The 11,285-nt window shown below is 41.9% G+C and overlaps 1 protein-coding gene across 3 annotated transcripts; it reads left to right on the top strand.

Moving 5' to 3' along the window:
- The first annotated feature begins 597 nt into the window (after positions 1 to 597).
- Positions 598 to 7,987, top strand: LOC118219872 (vicilin-like seed storage protein At2g18540). Of its 3 annotated transcripts, none has more exons than XM_035403376.1 (8): positions 598 to 852; positions 1,829 to 1,919; positions 2,026 to 2,160; positions 2,359 to 2,455; positions 3,286 to 3,352; positions 3,762 to 3,818; positions 4,495 to 4,575; positions 5,950 to 6,079. In XM_035403376.1, the coding sequence occupies exons 2-7, from the start codon at positions 1,838 to 1,840 to the stop codon at positions 4,519 to 4,521; spliced, it is 465 nt and encodes a 154-aa protein (XP_035259267.1). In that variant the 5' UTR covers positions 598 to 852; positions 1,829 to 1,837; the 3' UTR covers positions 4,522 to 4,575; positions 5,950 to 6,079. The 3 variants fall into 3 exon arrangements, with proteins under 3 accessions (XP_035259267.1, XP_035259268.1, XP_035259266.1); XM_035403377.1 differs by lacking the exon at positions 598 to 852 and adding an exon at positions 909 to 1,225; XM_035403375.1 differs by lacking the exons at positions 598 to 852; positions 1,829 to 1,919; positions 2,026 to 2,160; ... (2 more) ...; positions 3,762 to 3,818; positions 4,495 to 4,575 and adding an exon at positions 5,078 to 5,272 and having other exon boundaries at positions 5,950 to 7,987.
- The last annotated feature ends 3,298 nt before the right edge of the window (positions 7,988 to 11,285 follow it).

The raw sequence follows: 11,285 nt of genomic DNA, 5'->3' as shown, positions 1-11,285 counted from the left end.
ACTCGAGACAAAGGAAAATAAAGACTTTACTACAAAAAAAGGCAAACACAAACAGGGAACAGAAAAGGCCATGACAGGCAAAAACACAAACTCCAAAATATCTAAGAACAGAAAAGAGGAACTCAAAACACGGGCAGGGCAGAACACAGGCAGGCAGAGTACACGGGTAGAACCACACACACAAAACGGAAGCAGGACAAAGCGGGCAGGTACATAAAGCCAAAAACAAACACAGAAACACACAAGCAGGACCGAAGCAGGCAGAATACATATATTCAGAAACTAACACATGACAAAGGGGACAAAGAACTTAAATAGACAGGGGTAACAAGACACAGGTGAACTCAAAGAACAATCAAACCAGAAAAGTAGGGGATAACAAGACACAGGTGGGAACAACGAGACACAATCAGAAACAATAATAAAATAATTGAAAGCAATAATACAATTAACAGGGGAACGAGCAGGACACAAAACAGAAGTGCCGCCATCTGGCGGCCCAACAAGGAAAAACAGACAGAAACACAAAACCATGACATTTCTCTTCAGTTCAGACTATTCACTCGTATTAGTAAAACTGCACAATTATTCAGCAACATTGCTGAAGTATTCAGTACTTTTTATGCTGCAACACTTTGATTTATTTGTACTTCCATATTCCTTGTTTATTAGCATGCAGTGGGCTCCAGACCAGGTAGCTAATTAAACGTGAATATTTTGCAAGGTTTTCCGGCACGTGGGGATTTCCATCTCCGTAGGTGAAGTGAAAACGAAAGTTACCTTGTCAGAGGTCATTATCTGCAAGTGTTCATTGAGAAGACTGCCATTAATTTTTTCAAAGCAGTATTAAAGGTAAAATGGTCGGAATGAGAAATTATTTAGTAGGTTCAATCAACCGTTTGTTTTAGATTGATTACGATTGTTATGTACGAAGCCAGTTCGAACAAACCTTTTCCGGAACGAGACATTCAGTTGTTACAATGAAATAGTATTGATTTCGGGCTTATGAGAATATTGTCTGTATGGTTTTCAGGACTAGGGGATTGTCTATTGTCTAAACCACGTTTTGTCTTTAATTTGTAAGTAAGTAGGCGTAGTCATAGGCGTAGGCTGTGTTTTATTTTTCATAGAAATTCATTCGCATTAGGCTGTTCAATCAAAGTGGTTTGCAGTATTCAGTTAAACAATTACGTTCGGTGGAGATCACTCAATATTGGAGAACGGGGTTGGTTGCCACACTTCTAACTTTTGGCGTATTTCTCGGGCATAATTCATATTAGAACATTCTAACCAGGAGCTATTGAAAGCTATTAAGGTCTCGTTCAATTAAATCATTGGCAAAGGCTGGATGCATGCCGAATGCAATTAGGCACTCGAATGACATTTGACCAAGATATTTCTGAAAAGGTGACCAGTTCGTGGGAGATGACAAACAGATTCTAAAGTATTGTCCTAGCAGAAAGTTGCTATGGCGCTTGTGAGGAGCTCGATAGAGCAAGGAAAATATTGCTGTCTTATATTTATGCCAGATATTATTGTCTTCCTTTTCAGTTCAGATTATTTCACTGCAAAAAAAAAGAACCAGATGGCAGAGTCGAATTTTCAGAGATGATGGATTCTGAGAGCATAATGTGGCATAATTCATATTAGAATATTCTAGCCAGTAGCTAATGAAAAGTTAAGGTCTCAGCTATAAATAAATATTCGGGCTGGTTGGCTCACGTTATTTGGTTGGCACAATGTTGAAATTCTATAAGAATGAAGCAACCAATGTAAACAATTTTTAACATTTAATTCCAGTAAGAATGATTCTCAAAACGGTTTCTAGGTGCTGAAGATGATAATAAAGGTAAAACGTGGAGTCCGAAAGAAATATATGAAACTCGGCCAACTGAGCTTTTCAAATTTCATCAACGAAGGTATGTATGTTTTGTGCAAATTCATTAGGGGGATGTTTTCATAATATTAAAATTTATTGTGTGTCACTAGTTGTCTGTCACTAAATGTTGTTTTTTTATGCTTCAGTGAAACGGAAGTTTTCTGTCCCAGAGGATAAAGTGGTCAGAGTCACCGATGATCTGGGCACAGAGGTGGATGAGGATGTATTTCCAGAACTTGCAACAGTCGAAGACATGTGCTTCGTTATCCACACTGATGATAGTAAGTGGGTTATGCGTAAAACTCTTACTTTTAAGCATATAACTTTTTGAGTTTTATATTTTGATTCCAAATGAGAGAGATTGTCCATGTTTTCTAACGTGCTAATTACTGCGATGCTCATAAAAGTGATGTGTAATATATTTATACAAACGCTTGTGTATTTTAGCGCTCAGCGGTGTAATGTAACGTGTATTTCAGATTTCCCGCTGGACGAATCATCAATGAACCAGGCTGACAGCTCAAACCACCCTGAGTTTTCGCCGCTCACACCGTTGGGTTGGCAGGGTCGCCGTACGTAAGTATCCTACATTTTTGATGTTTTCATGTTACTACAGAGGGTTGTATTACTAGATTTATGTTAACGTCGTAGGCTTAACGGCATATAATGGATTGTTCTTTGCTTTTATGAAATTGGCATGTTTAAGTGTGACAATCTACCTCCTGTCTGAGAATAAAGAATCGGGTGTCATAGGAATTGGTGTTGGTGTTCCTTTCTTAGGAGTTTCTTATCGTATGTTATACTGTGATACGTTTAGGAATGAATATACAATGTTTGCAGTTAGGGATTTCATGTTTTAAGATTTTGTTGTGGTTGTGGTGTAATGCATAGGGGCCTGGTAGTTTAATGATCATTTGTACAGTTATTTTGCTGAAATAGTGGTCAGTTTGCAGACTGTATATTGGCAGTGCAAGTACAGAATATGGTTTGATTATTTTAAGACAAGCATGATTTTTAGGTGGAAATGTCACACATTTCTCACCACCATTTTGGCTCTTTTTCTGTGTAGCTTGACCACCGCCTCCTCCAGGCAAAAAAACTGATGTTTCACATAAAGGCTGTCGCCAAGAAGCATATTTAACAAACATTTAGTTTCTACATTTAACATTTATATTTATATATGACATTTTTTCAGTCTTGCATTAATGTAGAACATTGCTCTTGGAAAAGTGATTCCAATGTTTTATATGAACTTCTCCCTGAATGTTTAAAAAAGTGGCATTTGAAAATTGTATTGCATTTTCTTTACATATGGTGACGCTAAACCCAGGGATTTCTTTTGCCCAGGAGTTCCATCAGCAGATTTCCGATGCTTTTTTCCAATAGATGCTTTCTCCCCCCAATAGACACCACCAGCAGGAAGAGAGAGAACACCTTTCAGTTCCTGTGGAGACAGAACAGGGCGAGACACAGGTAAGAGGCCTCTGTAGTGAGCACTGGGGGGAGAGAGGCAGAATTCCCTGTGGCAACACGCCCACGTTCTCAGACTCACCTGACAGGTGACGTGTCAGCCGGGAGGTAGAGATAAGCCGGGGGTTTAGCGAGGGAGTGGAGAGCTTCCTGACGTGGCAGTCTGATTGTATGTTTTCCAGAGCGATCTGCTCGAATAAAGTTGTTTTTGCATACTTAAACAAAGCCAGTCGTTTTTCTCCACACCTCACTTATTCTCCTGAAGGTGTGTGCCTGTCAGGTGGTCACACATTCACCTGGAATGTAGATTCTTCTGTTATGCACCCATTCACTCCTCTTTACCAGTCATATCCATGTAACTGCAGCGTCTAGTGTTTACTGTGATTCAGTGTGTTTCTGCATTTTCCCACAGTCGCCAGTGACAGATGCTAAATCAAAATGCACCAAAATGGTCAGAAACAAAAAAGGAGTAAGTACTGTCTGCCAATATTATTATTATTTTTTTAAAAAGAAAAATCTGGGAATACACTGTTCTCTTTTGGAAATACGCAAAATGCGAATGGTAGGTTGTACAGAAGTAGTTGTGGCCTTAGTAAATAAGATGTTAATTTCAGGCAGACTGCAAACGCACCTGCGTACCCTCGTCAGCCCGCAAATCTGCACTGCTGCAAACTTTTGTGCGCGCAAATCTGGCTCCTATTATTTATTGAAGCATTTGATTGCACCCAGCATAAGTTTATGAGCAGACAGCAGCACAGTGTTTGATTTTGAGAAGACCACCGGACCACAGCCAGCTGAGGGAGTCCTCTCAGCCTTCATGTCTACCTACGCAGGCTTCAGAATCCGAGACTGCTGAGGTTGACACTGTGACTGGGACTTTAGCAGATAGCTAACGTAAACAGTTGGCTAACTTGTAACGTTAGTCGCCTCGCACAGTTGTATAAATTCATATTCTTAGTAGTGTAATGACTTCAACTGGGACCTATGTAATCTTAGATATTGCTTATGCTTGCCTTTCATGTATCCAATGATTTAATTAATAAACAAAATTCATCTTTTGAAGTATTTTTCAGGAACACGTTTCAAAGTCAATGTATCGTTGTCCATATCAAAAATGTAATCTAATGCTTGCTTCTGTTTTCCAGCTATCTTTCAGAAGGGGTTGTGGATAACAGGCTCAGTGATTTTCACAATCTGTGTGTGTGTCCTGGCCATGGCTTTCAAAGGTAACTATGAATTTGTACCACGGGGGCTCAGAAGAGCAGGGCTGCATGGTTGGGTAAATCAGTGTGTTAAGTGAATGTCATTTTGGAAAATTTGTGTTTCATACTTTTGTACAGAATGTTTGATACTTATGTACAGGGAATGTGTCAGGGTTCTGTGTCTTCCCCCTGTGTTGTTTCTCTGTTGGGCCGCCAGATGGCGGCACCGCGGTTTGTGTTCAGTTAATTGTTTTATTGTTTTCCATTATCCAATTATTAGTTGCATTTTGTCTCGTGTTCCCCTCCCTCTCTGTGGCTTGATTGCTCATTGTGCCCTCCTGTGTCTCGTCTGCGTCGCTCCTATTTAAGTCTCCCTCTCCCTCACTCAGGCGCTGGTTCCTTTTGTTTCTGTACCAGTTTGTGGTTTGTTTTCCGGTTTGCTACCTGCCTGCCTTGCCTGTTTGTTTCTGTACGTGTTTTGCCTGCTCTGTTCTCTCTGTTTTTGGATTTTTGGATTTTTTGTTTTCCCGCAATTTGAGTTTTTCCCTTTGTTTGTTATTAGCGCCCTGCGAGGCTTTCTGTTCCCTTTGTTCCCCGTGCTTTGTATTAAAGTCTTTTGGTTTTCCCCATTTCTGGACTTTTGGGTTTTCACTCTGCGTTTGGGTCCATTCCTGCACCCGCCCTGACCGAATGAGACTGTGACATGCCACGATGCACCCCTGTAAGGTCTCTCTCTCTCTCTCTCTGACCTGGACACAATCAGGAACACTTGCACATTTATTTTTGAGAGTACTAGGTTAGTGGGTCTATTTGACTTGTGAAAGCTATGGTTTTCAGGACTAGGGGTGTGTTTCCCTTAGAGTTCTGAAACAACGTACATGTATTGTTCAATTTCATGTCTGGAATGGCTATATTTGCGATCTGGATTACCCGATAGAACTTACATGGGTTTGGGTCTATAGATCCAGTGCAGATGCTGCACGACACTGAGTTCAGCACGCATACTACAAGCTAGTTAATAACTTTAAGGCTTTTAGTCCGATATGGGTCCCGGTTCACAAAGCACGATTACCGAGTTAGTTGGATAAATGCACTGGAAACCCAGAACCCCTCTAGATCTGGAACATGGACTGAAGTAAAAAGAGCAGTTCCAGGTTTTACTTGGATCAATTATTCAGCTGATTCAGTAATACTACTTAATGAAAAAATGATCTCTGTGCCAGTGGTAGTAGTTTAATCATTGGATTTTATAATGATAATCTTTCCCCCTCTCTCTCTCTCACACAGTAATTGTAATTGACAATGTTGTTTTGTTGTGTGTAGCCACAGGCTACTTTAATCTCAGTTGTGAGATGTGATGAATGACTCCTGCACTGTAATGATTGTGTTTTTCCACAGAGTCTGGAGGGAGTCCAGCACTTCCTGATCTGAAGATTTTGCTGGTGGGAAAGACTGGGGCAGGAAAGAGTGCAACTGGAAACACCATCCTGAGGAGAGGGGTGTTTAAAGAGGGGCTTTCCCCTATAGGCCTGACCTTAAAATGCGAGACACATAGTGGAGTGGTGGCTGGGAGAGAGGTTACTGTTACCGACACACCTGGGATCTTTGACACATCTCTTTCTGATAATCAAATCAAATGTCAAATGGTAGAAAGCAGTAACCACTTCTTCCTGATAGTTATCAGGCTGGGGAGATTCACAGAGGAGGTGAGGGCCACTCTAAAATGGATGCAGGATCATTTTGGAGCAGAATCTTTGCGGTACTCAATGGTGCTCTTCACTGGAGGAGATGAGCTGAGTACACCAGTGGAGGAGTTTCTGAGAAAAAGCATCGATCTTCAGGAAGTCGTCAACCGATGTGGCGGGGGATATCACGTCTTCAACAACAAAGAGAAGAACAACCGCGCTCAGGTTACAGAGCTGCTGGAGAAGATTGAAGCAGTGCTGCTCAAAATGACAGGTTACCATCATGCCGCTATGATGATCCAACAGGCTGAAAGAAAGATACAAGCAGAGGAGGAGAGAAAGAGAGAGGAGTTTGAGAGAAAGATCAGAGCCAAGGAGGAGAAAAAGAGGGAGGAAGCCAAGAAAAAGATCAGGGAAGAGGAGGAGAGGCTGAGGAAGTTTGAGAGAGAGATCAGAGCAGAGGAAGAGAGAAAGAGGGAGGAGTCTGTGAGGAAGATCAGAGCAGAGGAGGAGAAAAAGGAGGAGTCCACCTACAGTCTAATTCAGTTTGCTGAAGTGGCAGTTAATGTTATAGCTCTATACATGGGACTTAAGGCAAAATAAAAGATATTGGGGGGAATCCTGGAGTGTACATGTAAAAAATCCTAAAAACATCCTAAAAAATCCTAGAAACTTGTGTCATTTCATGAAAATTATATGAATGCGGTATTAAATTGATTGATATTGTAGTGTTACTCCTTGTAAGGCAATCAACAGAAAAATGTCATATCTTTGCTAAATGAATGACAAGCAAATGCTAAGCAGAGATATTGTCACCCTTTGTTTAAAAGCATGTGCAATCCAGGCATTTACTTACTAATGGTCACGTGCACAAATGCTAGACAAGCCTCTAGCATGGCTGCAAAAGGTGATATCTCGGTACCTTTGAAAGAGGAGCGTTGTTTTTAAACCAATGCTTTGAAGGTAACCGTGCCTGTGCTCGATCCTGTGAGCTAGCCGCTCTAATTCTTTAACTCCCTCAGTGCCTCTGCGCAACCGCTTCATTTCTTTTTACGCTCATTTATTCTTCACTCGACCCGATTTAGAGTTTTCACCATTCGATCAATACCATTTGAGTCTGTAAAAAAAAAAAAAAATCTTAATGTTTGATGAAGGCCTTAGTGAACAGTAGTCTCTGTTACATTGTGGATCTATGCTACACAGTGGGAGAAAAATGGCCATTTAGAGGCTTCTCTACTTCGTCTAAGAGTCCAGCTCTACTTCCCACTCCCTCTCTGAGGAGGAACCAGTAGAACCATTGAGTGAGTCGCCCTGCTGCTGGCCTTTAAGAAAACATTTTTAAAACGTTTATTCTGTCATAAAACCGAGGTTGTGCCTTTATTAAAGGTCAGTGCTTATTTTTGTACTTTTTTTTTTTTAAACAGTGTTGTATTTTCCTGCTTTTGTTGAAGTCTGTTAAATAAGAATGAAGCGAGAAGAACAGTTTTGATTTTTTTTTCTCATTAATATGTAGTTTGTTAGTTTGCTAACATGCAAAGTGACCTCCCTATTGAAAGATGGTAGGGATGTATAAAAGCTTGCTTAAATAATCAAGATGTAACCACCACTTTTATTTGTGAGTATATTTCTTTTTATTATTTACTTAAGGGAAATCATGTAACTTTTAAAGAATAAGGGATAACTTAAATTGTTCTGTTTAATAAAATGTTATTTTGGATCTGGACTGGCCTAAACAAATTAGCTGAAAACTATTAGGCTATTTCAATCATGTCTTTGGTCTCCTGGTAGATACATGTACATTCACAGAGAGGAACACATTGTATGTACTGTACATGCAACATACTAGTACAGTATGTATATACATATACCTGCGTATCCTGGGTAGGGTCGCGGGGGTAGGGGGGGTGGTTGGTTGGAGCCTATTTTAGTGTGCATTGGGTAAGAGGCAGGAATACACCGTGGACATGCCGGAAGTCTATCGCAGGACACACACGCCACTCACTCGCCATACGGTCACACACTCATACCTATGGGCAATTTAGAGTCTCCAATTAGCCTACCTGCACGTCTTTTGACTGTAGGAAGAAACCGGAGCACCCAGAGGAAACCCATGCGGCCACAGGGAGAACATGCAAACTGCACACAAAAAGGTATCGGGCCGGATTCGAACCCAGGACCTTCTTTCTGTGAGGCAACAGTGCTATCCACTGCCCGTTATATTTATATACATACACACAGACACACACACACACACACAATGGGACAAAGGGAATAAAGTTACTTTGTGTTTTTTGTCCATGTTCTTGTACTTGGTAAAATTTGTACATGGGATTCTTGGTTAGCAGAGTTAGCATGCACTAGTGTGCCTTTACTCCCTGATTTGGGAATGTTTTTAGCCAGGTCTGGCACTATTGCTCATGTAACTCAGTTGAATACACTCTGTTGACTTACTATATTGCCAGTCACTCTGGATGATAGAGTCTGCTAAATGTTAAATGAATATAGGATGTAATGTAGTGATTAAACCTCAGGCCAGTGACTCAAATAGGGGCTGGAACCTGTTGTTATGGAAATATGTGTTTAAAAAAAAAAAAACACAATATGACCCACTTCCCTCCAAGCACATACTGCAGCAGTGGGGTTTAATTTGTCAGTGCAAACTGAAAACCTGAGGAGATAGAAAAAAGGGCAGAAAGGCTAAGGGGAGAATACAGGGAAGTGGAGGGATTGGAAGAGATGTTAAGGGAAAAATGTAAACAGTATGAGGAATACTAATAATTTGGCTAATAAAAAAGGCACACGAGATAAGGGACACAGAAAAAACGTCTAGAGTGCGCCAAAAACCTGAGGTGGGGTCAAAAAGGGACAGGGAAATACGTAAAAGACGCGAAACTGCGGGGTGGGGGAACACTAAATGGGAAAAACTCCCATGTAACACGTGGGAAGAGAAAAAAAGCAAAGCCAAAAAGTACCAAGGAAACAGATTTCCGAGTTAAGCATAAGCCAAGTTTAGCAAAAGGCACAGCAAATAAAGAGCAAATCCCCCAAGTAGAATATAAATTAGAATATAATAAGGGGAGGAGGAGTGCCCCCCAGCAGAAGGCGAGGCAAGCGACAGTGAGGCAAGCCAGGCAAGTAATAATGAGGCAGAAGAACAGGAGGAGTTAGACGAGGAAGAAGATGTGCAGATACAAAAGAACAGTGCATAAGTGACAGCATGAAACTGCTGGAGAAACTGGCAAAGGGGGGACACCAGTCCAGGGAGCACTAGTCCAGGGAGCAACAGCACCCACAGTGCCCCTACGGGTCCAGTACGAGAATCGCAAGCCGGCTTTCCAGTGGAGTGACGTGCAGACCGCGTACTCTGGTTGGAAGATATACCAGGAGCCCACCAACTACGAGGAATGCGGCAACTCATCGTGCTACGAATCAACGTGTTAAGAAAATTAAAGGAGTGTATGATAACCTTGTTGGGTCACTTACAGCTTTGATATGTTTAATCAAATTTTGCGACTGCAGAGATTGTTGGAGGAACCATGGGAACAACGTTACATTGAGGAATCTGAAACATTTGGATGCTGCTATGGCAGCATGGGATGTGCAGGCACCCAACGTAGTATACATGTGGTGGGGCACACCCGACACTGTCTGACGCTGAGAATGTCGTCAGCCAAAGCCCAGGTGACATCCGTGTTTCCATTCCCAGGCCAATGGACAATGCCGACCTTGTGGCTGTTATCCTACTACGATGTGCAGAATAATGTGCAGCTGACCAAGCTGCAAGTGAAAAAGCTCACTATACCCTGGTATAAAGTAAATAATTAACCTACAGACCGAAGGGAAATCACCATGGCAAAAATCCAATTCGCATGCGAAGCTGAGCTTGTAAGTCAGAAGGCTCAGGCTCCGCAAGCCACCTTCTTTGCAACAATAAAAGAGGAAATTGTGGTGATGTCACAAGGAAGTGAGGTCCTCTGGGCAAGTAACCCCTCTGCCTACCGGGTGTATGTTGAGACGAGCCAAAACCAGCAACGCCCAAGATCACCACCCTGCGTACTGGACCCCGGCTGTCCCATTTGTACCATGGAGGCGAGGGAGCCGGTCCCTGTTGTTGCCGCCCCTCTAATTCTTCCTACCCCCGTTCAGCAGCAGGCCACAGCTGCGACAACAGGCAGGCAAGGGGTTCCTTTTATCCCAGTTTCAGTTGTGGCCCCTATGGCAGCCCCTATGGCAGAAATTGAAACAGCAGAGAGCCCTCAGGGGTCCTCTCGGAATTCTTCCCCAGTCCCTTCCCCTACCTCTCCTCAATCCCCTACCTCTCCTGAATCGGACAATGATTACTCACCTACAGTGCCCAATAGCCTGGGGAATCCCATGGTCCTTACAATGCATGACCATGATGACATGATAATTCCAATAATGAGATTGAGAAGGTCAAAAAGAATACAACGAGGGGAGTCATTCGGGGCCATAAGATCTGACCCCATTAGTTGCAGCTGAGCTTATGGAAACGCAAGAAACCACAGTATCAACTGTAGAGAAAAAGCAAGAGAATGCAGAAGGCTTTAAAAAACCACACTTACTCAGCAGAAAACATTAATCAAATACTAACCATACGCTTTATTTTCAAACTGATCAACTGCTAATAAATGTGCTAGAAGACTAATATTTTACAGTGACCCCTATGTAACCTGAATACAATGGAAAATTACAGGAGGCTGTGACTTGTATTCTTAATGGAAAATTACAGAATAAAGACAAATATTTTTTAAGGGAAAGTTGGGGTAACTTTCAACAATGATGTTATCACCCAAGAACAGGAAATCATTGTGGTGCCAAGAAGGTCAGGTGGTATTTTAAGGAATGTGTTAGGGGGAGTTATGGGGAGCACAGTGTATAAAATGGATGTAAAACTGACAATCGAGGTTCAATTCTGCAGAGTTGATCCGGCTTTGTGCATCTGTGCGAATAAAGTCTGACTTTTATGAAGAGCTTGCTGCTGTGGTGTCTTTTCCCTCGTGAAGTTGTTTTCTACAAATTAAAGATTGG

Source organism: Anguilla anguilla, chromosome 2 (assembly GCF_013347855.1).
Source record: "Anguilla anguilla isolate fAngAng1 chromosome 2, fAngAng1.pri, whole genome shotgun sequence".
NCBI lineage: Eukaryota > Metazoa > Chordata > Actinopteri > Anguilliformes > Anguillidae > Anguilla > Anguilla anguilla.
Note: the sequence above shows the minus strand (reverse complement) of the source record. Positions and strands in the feature narration are given on the sequence as shown.